The 24234-nt window shown below is 33.3% G+C and overlaps 4 protein-coding genes across 4 annotated transcripts; all 4 read right to left on the reverse strand.

The window, feature by feature from the left end:
• Window positions 1-1598: 1598 nt before the first annotated feature.
• Window positions 1599-2211, reverse strand: HO133_004259 (uncharacterized protein; the record flags this gene model as incomplete). The annotated part of the gene is made up of 2 exons (XM_037295178.1): window positions 1599-2004; window positions 2069-2211. 2 exons carry the CDS (start codon window positions 2209-2211, stop codon window positions 1599-1601), a joined length of 549 nt encoding a protein of 182 aa, XP_037157179.1.
• An 804-nt stretch (window positions 2212-3015) lies between these two features.
• Window positions 3016-3945, reverse strand: HO133_004260 (uncharacterized protein; the record flags this gene model as incomplete). Its single annotated transcript, XM_037295179.1, has 4 exons — window positions 3016-3055; window positions 3118-3333; window positions 3384-3777; window positions 3846-3945. 4 exons carry the CDS (start codon window positions 3943-3945, stop codon window positions 3016-3018), a joined length of 750 nt encoding a protein of 249 aa, XP_037157180.1.
• Window positions 3946-4733: 788 nt separating this feature from the next.
• On the reverse strand, window positions 4734-6692 carry HO133_004261 (uncharacterized protein; the record flags this gene model as incomplete). The annotated part of the gene is made up of 3 exons (XM_037295180.1): window positions 4734-6212; window positions 6264-6554; window positions 6609-6692. 3 exons carry the CDS (start codon window positions 6690-6692, stop codon window positions 4734-4736), a joined length of 1854 nt encoding a protein of 617 aa, XP_037157181.1.
• A 15709-nt stretch (window positions 6693-22401) lies between these two features.
• On the reverse strand, window positions 22402-23973 carry HO133_004262 (uncharacterized protein; the record flags this gene model as incomplete). The annotated part of the gene is made up of 3 exons (XM_037295181.1): window positions 22402-23155; window positions 23215-23723; window positions 23776-23973. The coding sequence occupies 3 exons, from the start codon at window positions 23971-23973 to the stop codon at window positions 22402-22404; spliced, it is 1461 nt and encodes a 486-aa protein (XP_037157182.1).
• Window positions 23974-24234: the final 261 nt, after the last annotated feature.

Raw genomic sequence — 24234 nt, forward strand, 5'->3', positions numbered from 1 at the left:
TGAACCTCTCTTCGGACTTTCTTCCAGACGAGATCTTGCATGCACTTCAAAGCAAATCTAGGTACTAGTACTGGAACGCAAAGCTAAAGTCAAAGCCGGGCTTCAGTTGGACCACAATGCAGTCGCCACCTGACAAGGTTCGCAATTGTATAGAGGCTCGTGTGGACAAGAGAAAGTCTCAATGGGATGATGGTATAGAGTATGCCTGCGCTTCGTCTGAACAGAGAATGCGTCTGTGCATGGTTGTTGACAGTGAGTAGCGTGTGCTGTTGTTGCCTCGCAAGGCAGCCGAAAACGAGGGCCGCGGGCCTACGGAAGCGACATATTGGACGAGATGATGGTCCTGCATTAGCTATACAGTCATTCACAATACCCAATCATCAAGTCCCTTGATTCCACTCCTCCAACTCATAGATTCCAACGTCGTCGTCGTCGAGACGGACCTCCATCCGTGCTTCATGCGGTCCGTTTTCAATACACAAAACCCATTCCCACCCCCATATCTTAACCCTGCATCGATCAAGACCCGCCGTGCCACCCGATCCTCGTATGATCACTCTGCTCAACGATAACCAAACCCCTACGCTCGCTACAGAATCTCTGAGCTCGTACCCAGACAATTTTGCCTTCCTGTATCCCTTTGAATTCCCGCACCTCCTGCGCGTCACAGCTGCTCGCTAGATCCTCCGTCAGGTCCTGGATCCTGGTTTCCCTCTGTCTTAGACTGCTGATGAACGTCTCCTGTGTCTTGCGTAGCTCAGCGTTGGCGGTAGTGAGGTCCTGGATCGTGGTGATCCCGGGAATCTAGCTTGTCGGTTGACGCCTGTTGCTCTCGGCTAAGCTGGGCTTTCAGCTCCTGACTCGTGGCTTCTCCCTGGCTGAACCTTTGTTCTTGAGATGCTAGCTTGTGATTCAACGCTTGCTGCTCCTGGAGGAGCTTGGCGTTGGTGGTTCTGAGGTTTTGGATCGTGACCGCGCTGTGGATACTGCTCTTTGCTACTTTGTTATCCGACGCTTGTTGCGCTTGGAGAAGTCGGGCATTGGTGGTTTTTAGGTCCTGGGAACGTGGCTTCCCTCTGGCTGATGCTCTTTGCTAGTTTGTTCTTCAACGCTTGTTGCACTTGGTGAAGCCGGGCATTGGCCGTGTCCAATTCCTGGATTGTTGCCTCGTGTTGCCGGAAGAGAGTAACAAAAGTCATGCATCTCTAGAGGGTGAAAACCCCCAATGAAATTATACAGTTCAGGCACCTTACCCGACAAAAGCGACGATTTTTGTAGAATTTTCCTTAAGAACCGTCAATTCACCTACAATGGGGGACTTGTAAGAGTCATATAATTCGGGCGCAGCGTCATGATAAAGGCGACAGGTGCACAATCTTTGCCTAAGCACTGTCACATTACCTGTACAGTTCAGGTGTAATGCCAGAAAAAGCGACATTCCCCGGGAGCTTTCCCTCACAAGTATTACATTACCTGCAATGGAGAGCGTCTAGAAGTCGTACAGTTCAGGTGCAGTGCCAGAAAAAAAGCGATATTCCTCGGGAACTATCCCCCACCAAAATCCGCGACTCTACCTGCAAGGAAATCGTCCGTTCCACTCAGGACCCCAACTTCGGTAGGATGGTCAGATTCCCAATCGCCGCCAAACCGCGCACGCCCGTCACCTCGACCTCGAAATCAAAAGCCATCGAGTCGAATACTCTCGTGAACCGTGTCACCAACAGCATTGAATAGTAGAACATGTTCCACGTCATTGCCGCCCGAGGAAGCACACTGAGGATGACGTGCCTGGAGGTATCTGTGTTCGTGTACACCAGCTCGCTCTGTCGGATTGCTTGGTTCCAATGGCTTCGGTGATCGATCCAGGCGTCGTTCGTTGCGACGGCGATGCAATAAAAAGCTAGTTGCGGAAGGATATTGTCGCCGTAGTGGGAGAAGGTGATGCTAATGAAGCCCGGGCCGTCCCAGCCTGAGCTCATTTCGAGGTTTTCGTGGGGACGTGCGCTGGGAAGATTTGATTAGTGTGAGTTCGGAAGCCTTGGAGAAAGTCAAGAAAGTCATGACTCACCTCAAAGAAGGGTTCGTTGGGGTGTTTTTAGACGGGAGGGTGATGTTGGAAATAGCCAGAGATGACAAGGAGAGAGGTGAGCTTGTTAAGACGAATCTGAAGAGCGCGACTAGAAGAACAAAACAAGTCAACTTGAAAGGCATTTTGATTCCCCGCTGCAGCGTCGGAGAAAGAAGTTGGAGACAACCGCTTTTCACAGTGGTCGGGTAGCGCTTTTGAGCGTTTGTTTGGCCTCCCGTCCTTGATCCGCTTGGGTCGCTTGATGTTGCTTTCGATGCTATTGCCGGTATGTAAATTCACCACGTCATGTCAGCTTAGCTCCGCTTGCTGCTCCTTCCGATCGTACTCCACAGATTTGACAAGAAAGAGAATTTAGGCACATGAACTGTATGACCATGCATCTGCAAGAAACTGATAAGACGGTCACAGAGAACAAGACGCAGAGCCACCGAGGGCGTGACGAGTGAGGACATCCGAGGCAAGGCAGAACGGATGGGTTTCTACCACCGTTGACTTGAGTTTCTGCTCAGATGGCTTATTTCGGTAAGCCCGCCCTTTGAACTCTACGTGCGTGGCTCTATGTACATCGATCCCTGCAATAAGCCAGGACTCCACGTTTGCAGTGAATGCATGAATCCGTCGCAGCACGCAGAAGACCCCACGGGATGAACCTTGCCAAGAACCTTCCTTGAAGACTAGAATCTATGAGCGGGCTTTAGGCTCACTCAATTGAGTCTTTCTTTCAGTGAATGCCCTAGCATTAGCATGCTTTTAGTCACTTCGAGCCAAGTGAACGTCACTTAGGTCATACATAGCATTCATCATGCATGGAGCAAAGCCGTTAATGATTCGAGCCAAGTGAACGTCACTTAGGTCATACATAGCATTCATCATGCATGGCCGTTAGTGAATTTAAAAGTGCACCATCCATAAATCTTATAACGTTTTCACAGATGCTTGGAAAAGAATCCAGCCAGCTGGGTATACCTACACCATCAAACGTCAGTAACCCGAGCGCTATGAGGAACCATTGAGCTGCGGATATTTACCCTCTCTCGAACTCCTTCAAGTTCTCTTTGTCCCCCAGGTTTGCTCTTGCACCCATCCATCCGTGATGCATAGAGCCGTACTTCTCTACCACATTCTCATCGTTCTTCTCCAGTGCCTGCCCGTACTCTTGCATCAATTCTGGCGTTCCGTCTTCTTTGGAGAAAAGGCAGATGAACGGTATGGTCAGCTTCTCAGCGTCTTCTTTCACAAGACGGCTGTGGTTCGCGGTCAGAGACTGGAAAGTTCTCACGGTCATGGTACTTACCCAGGATGCGCCGTGCCAGCAGCTTTGAACTCCGTCCCTGCACCAGAATTCAACACAGCAAGTTTCCCACCCCAGCACAACCCATAACATCCCCAGCCTTTTACATCCCCATATGCACCCTTCGCCTCCACCACCATCTTTCCCAATGTCTTTAAACTCGCGTCAATATTCGCGGTTCCCTGCATGAACTCGCCGGCAATTTTCTTTTTCTCATCGGTGTCCGGCGGGTAGAGACTCAGCGGCAACGGTTTCCCTTTGAAGAAATCGGGCACTAAAACAAGAGCATCGAGGGAATGGGAGAGTAAGTCGGCGCCTTGTAGAGTTTGGGGTGTGGAGCCGAAGACGTCGTAGACGGCTATGAGGGCGCGGGTGGAGTTGGGTGGGCCCGTTTGATCTGAGAGTGAAAGATTGATGTTAAAGGATTTGTATTGGAGAGAAGGTGGGAAGCCGGGTTGGACTCACAGACATCGAGACCTGCGAGCTTAGTGTAGGTGCCATTGGGCTTGTAGTCATGCGTTGTAACTGCTGGGAGGGAGCAGCATGCTTTGTCAACTTCCGCCATTGTGTATACTTTGAATTGAGCTCGGGTGTCTTCTGCAAAGGGCTCGATGGTTTTGCTTTCATTTTTAGTAGTTCATGCTTGGGATCTTGTACGAGTACTTCAGAAGTAAAAGAAGTTTGCTGCACGTCGGCACCGAGAATCGGAGATACCGGCTACAACGAGGTCAGACAAGGATCGGACATGATTCCGAACTCTGTTTCACCCCCACATGCAATCTACCGTGTCCACTAGGATCTGCAATCACCGATAAGTCAAAATGCTTTTTCAGCAAAATTGTATGGCAACTTAATACAAAATCATTGAACAAATACCTTTTTTTTTGGATTTTAGCCCCATTCAGAGCCTTAACGCACTTCTGTATACAGCTAGCGACTACTTCAGGTGGTGGTTGACGAATTTATTAGACTGCATATCCCAGTAGTTTGTATTTGGGGTGGAAACGAGTAGCGTCAATGCCTGAGCTCCTCAGGGTTTGATGGTGGAGCAAGGTGTAACTCTGTAGGCCCGCTGCCAGATAAAGTGTCAGTCGACAATGGTAGATATTGACAAGAAAAGCACGAAGTACGAGATTTGCGGCCCATGAAACACTCATTTTGGACTGTTTCTGCACATCGACTGTCAGGTCTTCTCAGTCCTTTACCTCAGGGGTACACGATACTTAGAAGCTGCCACTTTTCTAGGAGCTTGCCCGCTCTGTGGAAAAGGAGGCGCGTTAGGACTTAATCCGGTAGAGGGAGATTTTGAGAACCTCACAAGTCCGCATCGACGGCTCAAGGGCCCGTTCGGGGTCAATTGACCTTGTTAGGCTCTGCTGCAGGGGCGATATGACTCGCTGCTATGAATTCTAATTGGGTCTGCTCTTCTGCCTCTGGAGCGTGGGTCTCGGCCACTTTTTCTTCTTGCACTTGCTCCTCTACCACAGGAGACTCGTGAATTTGCGCAACTTGCATTAGATCCAGGTCCGATTTCGCTTCCTTTGTTCCTGCCTTCTCGGCCTTGGCCTTCTCCTTTCGATGTTCTTTTTCCTTCTTGTCTTTGCGCCATCCAGGACCGTACTTCATTAATAGCCACAAGCTAGGGCTCAAGGCAATCCAGACGAGAGAAGCGAAAGTATAAGCCCATCCAACACCCATCTTATCGATCATTGGTACCACAACAGCAGTCGATCCTGCTCCAAGCAGGCAACGGAATAGGTTATTGGCTGCGGTCGCCGACGCCGCGTTTCCGGGATTGATATCGACCATCAATATTTGCATGACTTGAAAGGCAGCCATGGAGCCGTAGCCGAACACAAATAACAGAATGAGGGGACCAGCCAGGTTTGTTCTGTAATCCAGAGTCCAACCATAAGCAATCGAGCCTATGTTGCCAATGTATAGCAAGGGTAGGGCAACCTCAAGGCGCGCTTTCTCGATCGGAAAGTTAGTAAGATCTTGGTGGCGATTCTTGGTCAATGGAAACCCATTTTTCTTGGCGTGTCTTCGATAATTCCAATCAATAGCCTTCCCTGTGGAAAGTGCAGAAATCACACTACCGGCACCGAAGGGGATGTAGACCAGACCCAGCTGCAGCTCATCGAAGCCGTAGATCTTTCCAAACAGGTAGGGTATACCCGTTGTGGTTGCATAAAGAATGGCAACCAGCAAGCCACTGCAGAAAAGAATGAGCCCGGATTCTTTGTCCCCAGCGATGACCAGCGTCGACAGTGGATTGGGAAACTTCAGTCTATAATTCTTGCGAACAGCTTCCTGCTGGGCGGCATCCACAACAATCCCAGCTTTGATCCGGCGCCTTTCCCGTATGATGCCTGTCAGTGACTGATTCAACTTTGGTGGAGGGATCGAGCCGTCTCCCACCACTTTTCTACATGTCTCTGGTAGGAACAAGAAGAAGAGCACGAAATATGTGGCAGAAGAGATGGTCAAAAACCAGAAGATCCACCACCACCCAAGATACTGGGCAATGACACCACCTATGATGGGGCCCGCGATGGGGCCGAGGATTGAGGCGACCGAGGTGTAGCCAACATACATCCCTCTATCCGCACTCGTAACAAGATCGGCAACAACTCCGTTGCAAAGAGCAACGGTTCCACTGCTACCAGCACTCTGAAGACACCGCAGCACCAACAGCGCAGCGTAGTTCCTTTGCAAAGCCAGCCCAATGTTTGCCGCGATATAGACGATAAAGCAGTAGATGTACGCTGGTCTTCTGCCAGCACCATCGGAGAAACCAGCGATCATCATTGGGGCCAGTCCCTGAAGTATCTAACAGGCATTAATATTCATCGAGCGCGGTCTGAATGCAGAAATACCTACTAAGAACGAGGTAACCGTCAGGTTTATTTTCGAAATGCTCACGCGGAGATCCCTAGCTATCTCGTTCAAGGCTGGTAGATATATGGTGGTGGACATAGGAGAAAAGACAGCTCCAAGCGCCGCTGAGAGGACTATGGCCTTCTTCTGGGGGCCTGTGAAGGCAGAGTATGCCACATCGGAGGTAACAGGTTGCTCACTGTTGGGCTCAACGCCGGATTCCAGCTCCTCCGCTACTCGTTCTGGCACTGGCACCTGGTCTGGCTTCGTTTTTGCCATCGTGCCTTGGTCGTTCTAAGTCCTTGGAGGAAATGGTGAGCTCTCTTTCGCTGTGCAGCACTTATATACCGCTGTAGGGAAAAGGGAACCGGCACCAGGGAGTGCAGCAGGAAAAGCCACAAAGGCGTTCTTTTCGCGTTGGATGTTGGCCATGGTTGCATGAGGGAACAATGGGGAATTTGCAGATCTGCTGAATTGCGCTAATGCAAGGCAGCGGAGTTTGGAGTTTACCCTTATATATATCCGGCCACCTAGGCATGAGAAATGTGGCACACTACGGCGGACGACGGCTGACACTACGACAAAACTAAAAAAAAAATCTCTTTTCGTTTTTTTCTTCGCGATTTCTAGTAACTCTCTTCAAAATATTCTTTTTAGAATATTCTTAACTCTTCGAGAGGTACTTTTTAAGGCACTCTTTAGGGGCTACTCTCCGGGTTACTCTCCGGGGTACTCTCCGGGGTACTCTCCGGGTATTCTTCCGGGTATTCTTCCGGCTCTTCCGGGTACTTACATTTTATGAAGTTCTTCGCAAAAAGAAAAATTTTTACGGGACTTTCCGCGGAACTTCCCGCGAAGTCTTTTTTTTTTTTTTTTAAGTGATTTTTCGAGTAAATCTTTAAGAAACCCCTCGAGTAACCCTCTAAGTACTCTCTAAAATACCCTTTTCGAGTACCTCCTCGAGTATACCCTCGAATAATCTCTTAAATCCTCCTCGAGTACCTCATAAAGAATCCCTTAAAGTATTTCTCTAAAATATTTCTTTAGAAAATCTCTTCAAATATTTTTTCAAAGTCGCGGGAAGAAAAAAAAATTGAAGAAAAAAATTGGATTTGGTTTTGTCGTAATCGTGTCAACCCCCATTGCGCCCTACCCCCATTTGCGCCCATTTTAAATTCGATAATTCCAACGTCTACTATATCAGGCCTATAGACGGCGACTAGAGTACCGTAGCATTAGCTATTATGATAGACTAAGGTAGTAGGCTATTTGAATAAGTAATAGTGGTAGCTATGATAGTGTAGCCATGGTAGTGGTAGCTATCTATGTCGGATTTACGTTTGCGCCCATTTTAAATCCGATGATTCCAACGTCTACTATATCAGGCCTATAGACGGCGACTATAGTACCGTAGCATCAGCCATTATAATAGACTATGGTAGGAGGCTATTTGAATGAAGTAACAGTGGTAGCCATAGTAGTGGTAGCCATGGTAGTGGTAGCTATCTTTGTCGGATTTATCGGACTTAAAATGGGCGCAAATGGGGGTAGACACGATTAGTGTCAGCCGTCGTCCGCCGTACACACTCACTCGAAACCGCGTGCAGTGGGCGATTACAATAATAATGTAAGCTTATTAAGATATTCAAGATCTGCCGGAAGGGATAGGAGTCAAAGTCTTTCATACCTTACTCTTTTATTCCCATAGGGCTGTCAGGGTCGAAGGTAGGTAGTAACCGTGACAGTTGCCCACCAAAAGGGAAAAATGACTGCGTCCTCGCTGTCCACCGTACCACTACTCAATTGTCATGGGGATGAGGACATCCAATCACTTTGCAGCTGTGTGTATAGTCCACATAGTAAGCAACCTCTTCCAAGTCGTCATTATCGTGGTTGTTGCCGAAGACACAAAGGGTAGGGCAGATTTACTGGCTTGTTGATCGATGGCGTACCGATCGTAATACAATACAGGATCAACGCTCAGTGTGAGTATATCACTGGGGTCTTTGGTGATTCATATCGGTGACGATGATGAGACTTCGCAGGGTCTTTAGCAGTATCAAAGAGATGGTTGTCATATTCTTCTTCTCCTGACTTCATTGAGCCTGGGGCCATTTTATCCTTTGCGCATTATACGAGAGAAAGCGATAAGTTCTATCCTCACTTCATATGCGAGATAACAAGGCGGAGATTGTTCAGCTCGTTTTTTCTGCACTGTACGGAGGTTGGAGCACTCTTCGAGAACTTCGACTTCCCTGTGGAGTCAAGGTCGAGAGACATGTGGTTGCGCCTTCATGCAAAGAAGACGATGTTAGACGAGTAGCTGGAGAGGCGGCGGAGAGAATCATGTTGATAAATCTAGCATCGACGCACCACAGATTCGCAAGTAAAGTGACTAGATACTTGAAGTAGCAGCGTTACAATCATCCAGCGAAGGAGGACCGAGGACTTCCCCCACTATACAAATCGATTATTCACAGCCTGCAGCTGATTATAGCCGCCACCAGCCATTAAATGCTGCGTCCCGTCCTTTATTTTCCATCGCCGTTACCCGTTGCATTATCAACATTGACGTTTGCCAATCGAGCGACCGTGAAAATTGTGCCTTAGCACACGTAGAAAATGGCAGCGTCTAGTATATCGACGATACCATCGCGACGAAGATGAAAATAACGATTCAATGACTAATAGGCGTATTACATTTTCATACCCTAAACTATGCGATCCTTACAAATTCATACCCCATCTTACATTTTCATACCCTAACGGGGTATGAATTTATAAGATATTATTAATAGGGGTATAAAAATATAAGTTGTTATCTATAGGGATATAATTTTATAAATTATTATAGTAGCCTGGAATTACTATCTAAGAGCCTACTTTCGAAATTTTATAGAGGCTTTAAATTATTAAGAAGAGAATTCGTGATTTAGCTCGTTAGATTATAGAAGTAAGAAAATCTCTTTAATTATATCTAATAAAAATTTTAATAACTTTAAGATATTAGATAAAAGTTAAATAAATTAATTTAAGAGTTAAATGTAAGTATTCTACTCTATAATATTATATTATATTATTATTATTAATAGCGAAGTTAATAATTACTATCTAACGCTTAATAGAGTTTATTAACCGCTATCTATTAGATAACTATCACTATTATTTAAAACTCTTATTCTTTATCTCTCTTTAATATATTACTAACTAAGATAATAGAAGCTTATTATTTTTAATTACTATTATATTCTCTAATAAAAATTCTCTTATCTCTATTATTATTTTACTTTTACTCTTTTCTACTTTTATATATAGTAGTTAATTCGTTAAATTTTAATTTATTATCTAATTACTCGATATCGACTTCTTTATCTAAAAGCTTATCTAGTAAAATATATACTCTATTCCTTTATAAGTCTTATAATAAAACTTTAATATTACTTTTTAATTATATAGGCGAGAGAGCCGCCTTAGATAATTAAGTAGATAAAAAAAAAAGAATTAAGTAAGTTATAGGCGGTCGTTTATAATATTAGTTACTTATTTAATATCTAATAATTAATCGATAATATAGAATTTTCGAGTCTCGATAGAATAGATATTATAGTTCGCTTACTCTTTAAATAAATAATAAGAGAAATATATAAATATATCGCTATATACTCTAATAAAGTTTTCGATCTTTAATTATATAAATTATTCGCTATTCTTCTCTTTAAATCGTACTTTCTTTAATATTTTATTATCTTAATAATTATATAAAAAAGAAGATTAATAATATTTTAATCTTCTAGATTATATCTCGTCTAATTCTTAAGATAATTAATTATTTTATATAATTCTAGATCTTTAAAACGCCTTATATAACGACTTAATCTACTCTCCTCGATATATAAATAAAAAGAAGGCTTCGAAATATTATTCTAATTTATAATATCGAATTATTATTTCTTTATTATATATCGATTATTGAAGTCTAAGCGTATTATAAAGCTTCGTCGAATATTCTTATACGCCTCTCTTATATCTTTAAGATTTCTTTTCTATCGATTAAAACGTTATTTAATATTATATTCGATATACTCTTATTTATCTTAATACTTTTTTATATTAAGATATATTTATATTATTGTAAGCTTTAAATTATTAATTAAAGTCTATTAAGCTATTAATTTACTATTATCTTCACTCTAATTATCTTCTAAATCTTTCTTATTAAAGTAATTATTATCGAAATTATTTTATAAATTATAATACTCGCTCTTACTATCTCTCTTATTAAGAGTCGCTAATATATACTTAATTCGATTACTTAGTATAATTCTAATCTTAAAAGATAATACGATAGCGATAGATTTAATTTTAACTATATATAAAGTTAGAAACTAAGTTTATTTAAAAGTATTAGAATAAGATTCTCGATTTTTTCTTCGTTATTTTATCGAGATAATTACTTAATTAATATAATACGTAAAAGATACTTCTAGAAAGTCTAGAGAGTATAGTATATAGTATATAACTAAATCTTAAACGAAAAAAATAACTTACTTATCGTCGTATTTATAGTTTTTATAAATTTAACTATAACTCTAATATTATTAATATCACTCTTAAAGCTCTTAAATATATTATTATTATAAGATAGTAAGATCTCTTTTAATGAAACTACGTAGCAGCTATGTAATTATAAGATCTAGATATATAGTTAATAAAATAGATAGATTAATTACTAGATAAACTAATAATTAAAAAAAGAAGAAGAGAAAAGAAAATTTATAAGTATTTAAGACTTTACTAAATATATTAAATATTTATTCTAGCTATATAATTTATAGTCTAGTAAGCGATATAAGCGAGTCTATTAGTTTACTCTAAGTACTTTTACTCTTATAATTATATTCTCTCTTAGAAAGTTTAATTTCTAAGTCTTATTATTACTACGTCTTATAATTAAATACTTATAAATTTATTAATTTCTTATATATTATTTATTATTAGCTTAGACGTAATCTAAATTAATATATATTATAATAATATATTTAAACTTCTTAGTCTAAGATCTCTTTAGATATATTAATATATTTATATACTAAATCGTAATAGTATCGCTATACGTATTATTGTCTTAATTAATAAAATATAGATATATTACTACCCTATTGCGATATACTATTATCGCTATTATTATAAACTATTATTATTATTATTACTTTAATAATTATAGTAATTTTATTATTATAATTATGAAAGTTGCGCTAATAAATATAAAAGTCTTATTTCTAATTTAATTTTTATTCTTCTTAGTAATAATATTAATATTAACGCTATTATAAGTAAGTACTTAATTCTTCTTTATATCTACTATCTTATTTTTATTTATTTCTATTATAATATCGTAATAGCGAGCTATATATTATTATAATAATATAATATATATATCGATTAAAATAATAATTAAATAGAATTAAAGTTATTTAAATTAACTTTATATATAATAAGTATCTTAAAGAATACTTTATAATACTTTTTAAATAGTATAAGAAGTATATTAATATATTAATAGTAATATTAAATCTTCGCTCTTATAGCTCTACGAGTTATTAAATACTTATAGTTATTATTATTTCTACGCCCTCCGCTATAGCTAATAGATATTTATCTCTACTTTAAAGATATACTTAACTAAGAAGACTATTAGCTCCCCTTATCGCTACTTTAAACGTTATTTATAAATAGAAGAGATATTAAATAATTAAGAGATTACGCTAATATATACTAGTTCCCTTTTACTATTATTATATATATACTCTTATATATAATCTTTATACGATTTATATTATATTTTCTACTAGTTTATATTAATATAAATATAGATAATACTCTCGCGAAGATTATATATATATCGTAAACTCGATCTTTATTTATTAAATTAATATTCTCGCTATAACTCGTATTAGTAAGAATATTTATACTATTCTTTATCGCTAAAATAATATAAATCTTATTAATATATATTAGAATATATAGCTAATATATATAGCGACTCGCCGCGTTAAGGAACTTCGATATAATATTATTATCTTCGCCTCTCCTTTAACTACTTCTCTCGCTATTCCTCTATACTAGATCTTTCTATTATTTAATAAGTCTTCTAAGTAAGTAATTACTTCTTAATATAAAATAATAGATAAACTAATATTAAGTAATATTAATTTTATATATAACTTTAATAACTATTTTTCTTACTATATATAGCGTCTCAACGCTTTAAAATCGATTTATAAGTATCTTAGCTATTTTCGCTAGATCTTTTAACTATAACTTATTTATCTATCTAGATCTCTTACTACTACTACTTTTTTAATCTTTCTTACTTCTTAATTCCCCTTAATAATTATATCTTTAGCTTTATCTTAGATATTAATTTATATAATTTCTTTATTTACTCGAAATCTTTAATTATATCTTTAGTATTTTCGAGATACTTTATTAATTTTTATAAAGCTTTATAAGACAAAAAGTCTTTTTAATTAATAAGATACTTAGTTTTATTCTTATAAACTCTTTTATCTAGCACTTTATTAATCTTTTATTCTTCTTCTTTATTAATTAAAACTACTTATAACTTTAATTTATTTTTACGCGAGTATTATAATTCTAATAGCGATATATAAAATATAGAATAGATTCTTTTATATCTAATAGAGAGATTTAGCTTATAAGTCTATATATTTATTTTCTCTAGCACTTTAAAAGATCTAAGCTATCTATAATTAAATTTCTTCTTTAAATATAAAATATATATATTTAAACTTCGTAATAATACTTTATCTTCTTTTTTAAAGATTATAGCCTTATAATTACTATTATAATACTTTACTTACTACTTCGATATTTACTTTTATAATCCTTTTAAATATAATCTTATTTCTTATAATTATTTTACTCGCTCTATAATAAGCGATACTTTCCCTCTTAAGATTCTATTCTTAAAAATATTTTCTAAGTTTACTATATATTCTATTAGCAAATTTTATAAGATCTTATTAATACTCGCGTATACGCTATTATTATATATAAATATAATTATTAATAAGATTTTAGGCTAGTTATTCTATTTATAGTTATAATATACTTATAGATAATATTTTAATATCTAATTTTATCTCTTAATTTAATTATCGATCTAAGAATAGAATATAGTATTTAATTTATACTTTACACTTAGATATTAATATAGTATTATCTAAAACTTACTTATAAATAGAAAATCTTAATTTAAAATTAAATTATATATTATATCGCGTAGTAATATAAACTTCTATTATAAAATATTAATAAGATTATTAACCTTCAAATTTTTAATAATTGCTATATATATTATATACTTAATTAGCTTATCTATTAAGACTAAGATAATATTATAAATCTTATTAATATATAAATCTCTTATAAATAATAGATTTATAATAAAATCTAATATTATAATATAAAATAAATTTATATTATTTAAGAGAATTAATATTAGCTCGCTATATAACTTATAATAATAAATTTACACTCTTTAGTAATCGAGGTAAATGCGAATATACTCTACTATATCGCTTATTATATCTATTTAATAATACTTAAATCTAATACTCTTCTTAGTGCGCTTATAAGCGAAGTATTTAATATTAAAATTATTATAATTTATATAAAGAATCTCTTTCTTTATAGTAAAATCGTTAGAAATATAGATTATAAGATTATAACGTAGTAATTTATTCTTATTAACTCTCTATTTCGAAAGCTTATTCTATTTAATAGCGTATCTTTAACGCTACTTCTTATTTATAACGAAAGTATTCTTATATTATAATTTAAGTAATTATATTATTATTAATTTTTATAGCTCTAAATAGAACCTCTTCGACTTTAAAATTTAATAAATTAGAAATTAAGATAATATCGTAATATCTAGAATATATATTTATTTATTAAATACTCTCTTATTTAAATTAATAACTTAGATATTTATAATAATAATATTATTTAATTACTTTATTAATACTATAAGTTTAATTATAGTAAATATACTATTATATTTTTATAGATTAGATTAATATTTCTAATTATAAAGCTTATTTCGTAAGATAGAGAGAAAATTATTATTATTACTTTTACTATTATTCGATTTAATAATATTAGATCTTCTTAATAATATATTTATAAGATTAAATTTTCTTTTATAATATTTAATTATAAAGTTAAATATAGCTAATTTCTTAATTTAGCGAATTTACTTTATATTAAACTCTTTTATTATTATAAAATAACGTAAATTATTATAATCTAAGATTATATAAATAAGATACTTATTATTTTATAAGTAATATCTTTAATTCTTAAAGTCTAATATAATCGTATAAAGCTTTTTATTATATATATCTTAGCGAGGCTTAGCGCTTTTAAATTTATAACTAAAAAAAGTAATAGAGTACTATTATCTATTCTTACTTAATTAATTAAATATATTATCTATATCTACGTTAAAAGTATTAATCTCTATAATAAGCGATACTTTTTAATTATAATATTTTAGTATAAATATAATAATAAATACTCGCTTAAGTATTTTAAAAGTCTTATATACTTTTTTATTAGATATAAAGAATAATCTAATCTCATCTTTCTTTATCTCTTAGATTAGATTTATTAAAAGTATAGCTATTTATAAAAAGTCTTATATGAATTATTAATAGAAGTTTACGAATTTTAGAAAGATTAAGATATTTTTAATAGACTCTAATTCTAATTATTTAATAATAGTCTTAATACGCAATAACTTTATTTAAATATTACGCTAATTTATTAAGAATCTTAGAAAGATAATCTTATTATAATTAAAAGTATATTTTAATAATTTTATATAAAGTTAATACTCTAATAGTATATATAATACTTTATATATATACTCTTAATATAACTCTTTTATTTCGAAATAGATTAATATATTATTTAAGTATATTATATAGAAGATATTAATATATAACTTAAATACTTTATTTATATAAGCTTAAAAGATTATAAGAGTATTTATAAGATTAAAAGATATTACTTAATACTTAAATTAATTATAGCGAGTTCAAAAAGCAATTTTCCACTTATCTTCCTTTCGCACTTATATTCGATAATATATATTATAAATATTAACTTTAATAAAGTACTTCGTATATATAAATCTTTTTAAGGTCTCTAAAAGTAGTAATAACGAGTAATTATTCTTAATAGTTATCTCGTTAAGTTCTTAATAGTTAATATATAGTTATAGCGAGTTATTTAATTTTTTAATAAATAATATTAATAAGCTAATCTAATTAATTAAGAATTAAATTTACTTTCTCTTAAATATAATATTTAGATAATTTTTAATTACTACGAGTTTATTATATAATATATTATAAATCGAATTATTTCTAAATAGCTTTTTAGATAATAGATTAATTAAATACTTAATTTAATTATATATATTAAGATTATTAAATAACTCTTCTAAAAAGACTTTTAATAGATCTTTAAATTATTTAGATATATTAAGATCGTCTAGCTATGTAATACTATATTATATAACTTTATCGTAATTATTCTTACTACTTTTAAATAAAATCTAATATAAAAAAGTGATAAACGCTTATTTTAGATTATATATAACTACTATATTAGTTAATAATATAAACTACTTTATATTTATTATTATAATATCTATTTATATCTTATTACTTATAAAAAAATCGCGATAGATTTGAAATTATTTATATTAATAAATATTTAAATTAATATTATAGATTTAAAAGAAATTAAGAATAAAATTATATTCTTATATATTTATAATATACGCCTTTAAGATTTACTCTTACTTTTTTTTTTAACTATTCGCGAGATTAAAGATTAGATTATACTTCTTATATAAGAGTATTTAATAATTATCGATAGTATATATTATTATTAACGCGTATTTAGATTTAAAAATCTATATCTTTTTAATAAAAGATTATAATATAAAGATTTTCTCGCTATCGATATTTATTAGAGTAGTTATCTTACGCTTTTTACTCGATATAATAATCTTATTTTTTAATAATAGAGAGCGAGATCGCTATTTAATTAATAGCGTATTTAATATTATAGCGATAAGTATTAAACTTTATTTTTTCTCTTATCTAATTTATAATTATATACTTTATTATCTATAACGTAATTTAAATATTTAAACGAATTCTTATAATATTCTAGCTACTTATAATTATAGTATTATATTTTAATAAAAGACGTCTTAAGCTTAATATAAAAGTCGCTATCTTTAAGTTTAATTCGCTTAAGCTTTTAGTCTTATAACGCTAATAAGAATAAACTCTTCTTTTAATCTTATTAATTCTTTATATACTATCTCTTAGACTTAATATACTATTAACTACTACTTCTCTAATTACTTATTTTATTATTAAAATAAGTCTTATCTAAAGTAGAGAGCTCTTTTATTTTTTATAGTCTTTACTTTATATTTTAATATTATTATAATAATATAATATAAATAATAGATTAAATAATCTCCTTTATAACTTCTAGAAAAATTTTCTCTATTACTCTATCTTATAGATCTTTTATATATTCTAGATTAATTATATAGTAATCTTATTATAATTAAAGTATAATAAGATAATTATTAAAGCTAGTTATTAATTATATATCTTTTATAATCGCTTTAATTAACTAATATCTTATATTATAAGATTTAATAACTAAATTATAAACTTAATTTAAGTATTATTTCTTATATTTCTCTTAGATAGATTTTCTAATATCGTATAATATCGTATTTCTAATATTTCTCTAGATTTATTTCTTAATATTTATTAAAAGAATAGAAATCTAGCGAGTCTTTTTTTCATTTATATAAAAATCGATATAAAATATTAAGGCGATAAAATTATTGTAGTCTTAAAGAAATATAATTATTAAATTATAGTTATTAAGATATTATATATTAAATATCTTAATAACGCTTATCTTCTTATAACTTAAATTATAATAATAATTATCGCTATATTTATAGCGATATTCTTATATATTCTATATTTTAATTAATTTAAATTTTTTAATAACTAGTTACTTCTTAATATTAAGCTTTAAAAGTCGATAGCGTTAAATTTAAATTAAGCTTATAAAATAAGAGTCTTTATCTATAAATAGAGAATTATTAAATATAATATTTCGACGATTATTATTTTCGTTAATAGTATTATTAGAATTTTTATTAATATTAGAATTAGTATTATAATCGCTTAATTATATAATAGACGTATTCTAATAAAAGTCGTTTATTAGATTAAAAATATCGTCTATAGATTATAATGAGACGTTTCTACTTCGCAAATTAATAAAATTAACTCGCGAGTTACTTATTATAGCTAAATTAGATAATTTTATATAAATGAAATTATTAGAATTATAAGATAGTAAGATCTCTTTTAATAAAACTATATAATAATTATATAATTATAAGATCTAGATATATAATTAATAGAATAAATAAATTAGTTATTAGATAAACTAATAACTAAAAAAAGAAGAAGAGAAAAGAGAACTTATAAATATTTAAGACTTTATTAAATATATTAAATACTCGCTCTAACTACGTAGCTTATAGTCTAGCAAGCGACGTAAGTAAGCCTATTAGTTCGCTTTAAGTACTTTCACCCTTATATAATATCGCTATCGCTAGTAATATTAGAAGTAATATTATTATCGCTAATAGAGTTAGAGAAATAAAGATTTACTTCGTTATAAGTTCTTTTATTATATTTTACTTCGCCGTAAATATTATATTAATAACTTCTCTTTAACTTATTATAAGCTCTTTTATTAAGTTAAATTCTTCTCTTTTTTAATCGCCTTAATTAGAGTATAATTAGAGAAGTAATATAGCCTTTTATAACTTTAAGATTTATTACTTAAATCGACTTTATTATAAAGTCTTAATTATAAATATTTCGATATATCGAAATAAAGTATTTATCGCTAATATAATCTTTTACTTTAAGATAATAATAGCGATATATTATTATAGCGTATTTATAGAGTAATTAATTATCTTAATAGTCGATATAAATATACTCTTAGATAAGAAGTTTAATAATATACTTAGTATTATTAGAAGATTAAATTATTATACGATATTAATTAGACGATATCGTCTTATATATTTAATTACTTATTTATATATTATCGAGATATTTTTATACGTAGTCGATAAGCCGCTTTTCTTTAAACTCTTTACGCTATCGAGTAAATATCTTTATTATTATAATATTTTAAATATCGATTATAAGATAAACTATCGAGCGATCTCTTATATCTAATTAATACGCGTTCTAACTCTTATAAATATTAGAGATAAATTAATTATAACGAGAATAGTCGAAAGCGTAGATACTATATTACTTTAAAAAAATCTTATAAATATAGTTATTATATTTATTATATATCTCTCGAATCTTTAGAATCGAGTCTTTAAAGAAAGTCTTATTCTTTATATAAGTATATCTCTAAAAGAGCTTTATATACTTCTTATCGAACCTCTTTTCTATATTCCTCTTAAGATAAAAGATATAAAAAGCGTATTTTATATATAAGAAGTTTTTATAAATAGCTGAAATTAAACCCTTAGCTCGATTATTTATAATAATAAAGTTATTCTTATCTACGCCCGATAGATAAGAATAATATATTCTTAGAAACCAAGTCTAATACTTCTCGAACTCGATGGGAATTAAGACCTATATTATTAATAGAATCTTATTATTATTATTAAGAGTAATAATAGCAAATAACGTTATTCGATGATTTATAGTATAATATACTTCGTTTATAATAAAGAAATTACGAATATACTTAGAAGTATAGATCGTAATAATTAGAAATACTTTATATTAAATAAATCGATCTCTTATATTAATATTTAATTTTATTTATACTATACGTTAATTATTAGCTATATTATCTCTTATCTTTATAAGTAAAATAAATATCTTTTAAAAAGATTACGTCTTATTACTATAAAGTATTTATTAAATACTCGCTTTAGCTCGATAAGCTTATATATAAAAAAGGCTAACTTTATAATTTACTCTCTTATTAATTCTAATATACTTAATTATTATAGTCGGGTCTACTATAATAATCGCTATAATTCTTAAATTCGAGATAATTGGTTTTATAAAACGCTTATATTTTTAATTCTTATAAGTGGATATCGAATAGATATATAGATTATTAACGATAAGCTTTTAAGTATCGATCTTTTCGTAAAGAAATTTAATTCGAAAGTTATATTCGTTATAAAGTCTATATCGTATAATTTAATACTTATTCTTAGCCGTTTTATAGTACTTCTATAACTATAATTTTCGAGAGATCTTATAAGTACTAGCTAATTAAGCCTTCTTTAATAATAAAAATATAGTTTTAAAAGAAAGATTTATTATTATTAAATAAAGAATATATTAAAGAAGAAAGAAGAAATAGACGAAAAGATAGAAAGCGGGATAAGAAGAATTAAGACTATTTTATATATAGCTAGCTAATTTAAACTAATAAATCATTTAAGAAAATCTCGAATATCGTATTTTTAAACGAATTAAAATTATTCGAAGTCCTTTAGATACGCTAAGGCCTTATTTTTTAGTATTTAGAAAAAAATTCCTTAGGTCTATATTATTTAACGATTACTTTATATAAGTTTAATTAGATATACTTCTCTTATTAATATACGTATAGAAATCGCCTAAAGCTATTATACGTTATACGTAGACCTTACTATCGCCGTTAATAACCTCGATCGATATCGACTATATAATATCTCGTAAAGAAAACTATTAAAACTTATTTAATATTAATTTTAAGTTTAATAACTACGACTTAAATATAGTTCGAAAGACCTCGATTAATTAAATTATATTATTTTACTACTATTTCTTAATATAATATTCTTAAATATTAAATCTAAAATAATTATTTTATAGCGAAATACCTTTTTAGTAATTACTCCCTTATTTTTTAATTAATCTTTATTAAAACGAAGCCCCTTAACGCTTTAATAGTATACTCGCGAAAAGAGTTATAGTATATCTAGAAAGTATAATATTACTATCGCCGTTATTAATATAAGAATATCTTCTCCGCTTCGTATTTAAAATATAAAATTATTAAATAACTTTATATTTATATAACTAATCTCGTAACGAACTTTAAAGTACTCGAAAGAGTAGTATTTAAAGTATTTATAGTCTTTACCGCGCCTTAAACGGTTAAAAGACGAGTCTACTAAACCCTTATAAAAAAATTACTCTATTTACTTACTCGCTTATAATATTTACTTACTTACTTACTTATAATATTTACTTACTTACTTACTTATAATATTTACTTACTTACTTACTTACTTATAATACTTATAATACTTACTTACTTACTTACTTATATTATTATAGCGATATTCTAGACTCTAATCTAGCTTAATATTAAATTACTACTCTTTAAGATCTATAATTTAATTCTAGCTATAATTAAAAAAAAATATAAATCTCGAAGAAAAGAATTATACTATTAAGTAATATACTCTAATAAATAATTTTTTAGATTACGTAAGCTAATTTCTTTAAGATCGTTTTTCTACGATACTTGATAGTATATATACTATAGAAAGAAATATATATACTTCGATATTGTCGAGCTTTTTTATAAACTAATAACTATATTTTTTACTAGACTATAAAGTCTAAAAACTTTTATACTTTATCGAATACTATTTAACTATTTAACTCGTAAATAAAAATTTAGTCTTTTAATCTATTTATACTCTATTTTAATAATTAATAAAGCTCTTACACACATCGAGTAACTAATAAAGCTCTCACATATATTGTAATTACACTTTACACTTCCAAGGCACAAAGACGACTATATCTATAAGTTAATAGCATCTTATATTTTTATATCCTAAGAAATAGTAATTTATATTTTCATACCCCAAGTAATAGCAACTTATAAATTCATACCTTATTTTTTTAGTGAGGGGTATAAAAATGTAAGATGGGGTATAAATTTGTAAGGATCGCATAGTTTGGGGTATGAATTTGTAATTTGCCCCATCACTAATGGAGACGGAGAAGTCGAGCGTGTGTTGGCGAAAATGGTTGTGCAGCGGCAACGTTGCAGCCTCGCTTCTGCAAGCCACCTGTAGGCAGCCGAAGACATCTTGAACGGTCGGTGATGTTCCCTTAAGCCTTCCCGCCTCCGTTGGCTTTCGTTCCAGTTTTGGAACTTCACAAATTGACAAGATAGTGACTTTGGATTGGATACCGTTCTGCGGAGACCTCCAGCGATCGTGCTCTTATTCTTCGAGTATCCCCCTCGTACGACATCAAGGCTACAGTTCTCTTCGAGTCCCGAAGCGGAAACATTTTCTGTGCAAGATGCCGCTGTGGCTCCCATCATTCGTTCCAGTGAAGATTGAGTAGAATCCAAATAATTCGTAACAGTCATGATAAGTCGGACAACGTTGAACCCTTTGCGAAACGCACGATTCGAGATGTCCAAAATGCTTCCACCTCGAGCTGAACAAGCTCGACGACAGGCGGGACTTATTGAAGTGTGTGGAACGCAGCCAGGACCGTGGTAAAATACCCAAATCATGATGGGAACTGAACAGTTAGTCAGCCTTTCTTCATTATCTCATAGGCGACAGCGTGCCTACTAAGAACCCAGCTTCACCTATAAAAAGTGGCTGATCCACAAGAAGGCTTTATTTATATAGAAGTGGTCTCAAATAACCTAAAAAAATACTTTCAACGTATAAAAATATGTATCGAGATCAGGTCTAATGCGGTACATCTACTGCCGCCACTGTACGTATCCTCAGCAAGGGTATCATATCTGACATGACACAACATCACCCCGGTACAATCCTAAAACATCGCGCCCTGCGGGTCCGTTGAAACCCCCCGTTTATCTTTTACTCTTCATTCAGCATCGGTATCGGTGGACCCGGATAATCTACCATTGAGACGCTCGATACTATCGGATGAAGCCAAGTCGAAAATCAGTCAACAGAGTAGCTGCTATTTTTGATCAGGGGCCTTATAACTCTTTCGCACAGCAACTTTTGAAAGATGCCCTCATCTGAAATACCGGGCTCATCACACATTTCTAAGCAAGATGCGATAGCTTTTCTATACAGAGGTAAGATTCTGTGAGACGACGTATCGTACCACTGCCTCGTGATGTCTGATGCGCGTTCCCGCCAGTCGGTACAGTCCACATCCTTCTCGCTCGCCCATTGCTGTAACGGCTTCTGGTGCCACAATTCCAGCAGAAGCACCGCGAGCTCCACCAGGACCTCTTTTCTCTTGGTCGCAGAATCCGTGAGGACGCTGCTGCGTTCTGGGAGGGGGACTCGCTGGGCGACCATGGGTTTCGAGACGTCGAGCCGGAGACCTTCGGTGAGGACACCGAAGAAGTTGACCTGGCTCTTGGTCAGAGCTGTTTGGATCCAAGAGGTGTCGTGCATTTGAAGGATGCAGCATGATAACGTGAGTGCTAAGAGCGCTCGCTGCGACCATTCCATGTGGCGGTCTTCATCGCCAAAGCTGTTGGTAAGGAATTCATCCAAATTGGTTGTCGCGTGAAGATCCCTGCAGTCGTGAGGCAAGTGCTTTCTCTCTTGGTCTTGGACGTAGCGTAGGTGATTTGCTGTCAGTCGGAATTCCAGGACCGAATGTGGTTCAGATGCCTCGTGGACCTCTTGACAGATGCTAATGCCCTCATCCTGCGTATTATTGCTTTGACGGGGAGAGCTCAAGAGAAAAATTAGTAGGCTCTTTGCTGTAAGCACAAGTATGAGCAGATTACTTACCGAGAAGTGGCTCTAGATAAACGGTTGGTATTGCCTTCGGCCCGCACTAAGGCTTTGTGACAATGTGCTTTGTTTGTATATTGGTCCATGGTCGCAAAGTATACCTCGAACGAGGTTCCGTCTGCTTGCGTATTCCTCGCATCTTGGGATCTCTGTGCATCCAAAGCAAGGAAACTGTCTACAAGCATCATGACTTCATGAGACCTGTGACATCCGGGACTGCATCCTCTTTCAATTGCCGTAAACAGAGACCTGACAAGATCTTGTATCTTTCGGAAATGTTCGGCTAGTTGCTGTGAGCTCTCCGTGATGTGTATTGGTTTTTGGCTGTGAAGTAGGATCATGCCATCAACAATCTGTGTGATCATTGTCGTCTGTTCGTGAAGAGTATCGATTAGTTCTTTGAAGTATTTGCGATCCAACGTGAATCGAACTCTGCTCCGAAATTGATATCCTCCTTTCTGTGTTGGATTCGCCGCCACTATCGAATGCAAGTCGTCAATTGCAGTCTAGATACATCAGTCGATCACAGTGTATGCTGAGAAGAGTCATCTGACTCACGTGTGGAAGTCTCTGTATTTCGACCAATTCAGCAGCGATGAGCTTCAGACATCTCTCATACGACCGAACGACCGACTGAAATCTGTCGAAAGAAGAGCGTAGATAATCTTGGAGCTTTCGAGCCACCTTCTGGTCCATGAGAAGTCGTATACAGTGTTGTTCATCCTGTAGCGCTTGACTATCGATTCCCGCAGCCATTAGAAGTGTTTCAAGCTTCAAGGAAATCACGCATCTCGCATTCTGCAAACGATGGATCAAAGTATCGAGAAGACCACGCCATTTCATCAACGAAGCAACGAGACCTTGTCCAGCCTTGTAGTTTTCTAGAGCTGAGATCACGATTGGTAACGCTCCCAGTACAAGCCCCGCAACTTCAATGCCTGACATTTTCAACTAGAGGAGTGTTTTAGGGCTCCAACGGCTCTCTGGGCGGGCCGATGTTGAGATTTTGACATTCGA

Source organism: Letharia lupina (genome assembly GCF_014066315.1).
Source record: "Letharia lupina isolate WasteWater1 chromosome Unknown contig_2, whole genome shotgun sequence".
NCBI lineage: Eukaryota > Fungi > Ascomycota > Lecanoromycetes > Lecanorales > Parmeliaceae > Letharia > Letharia lupina.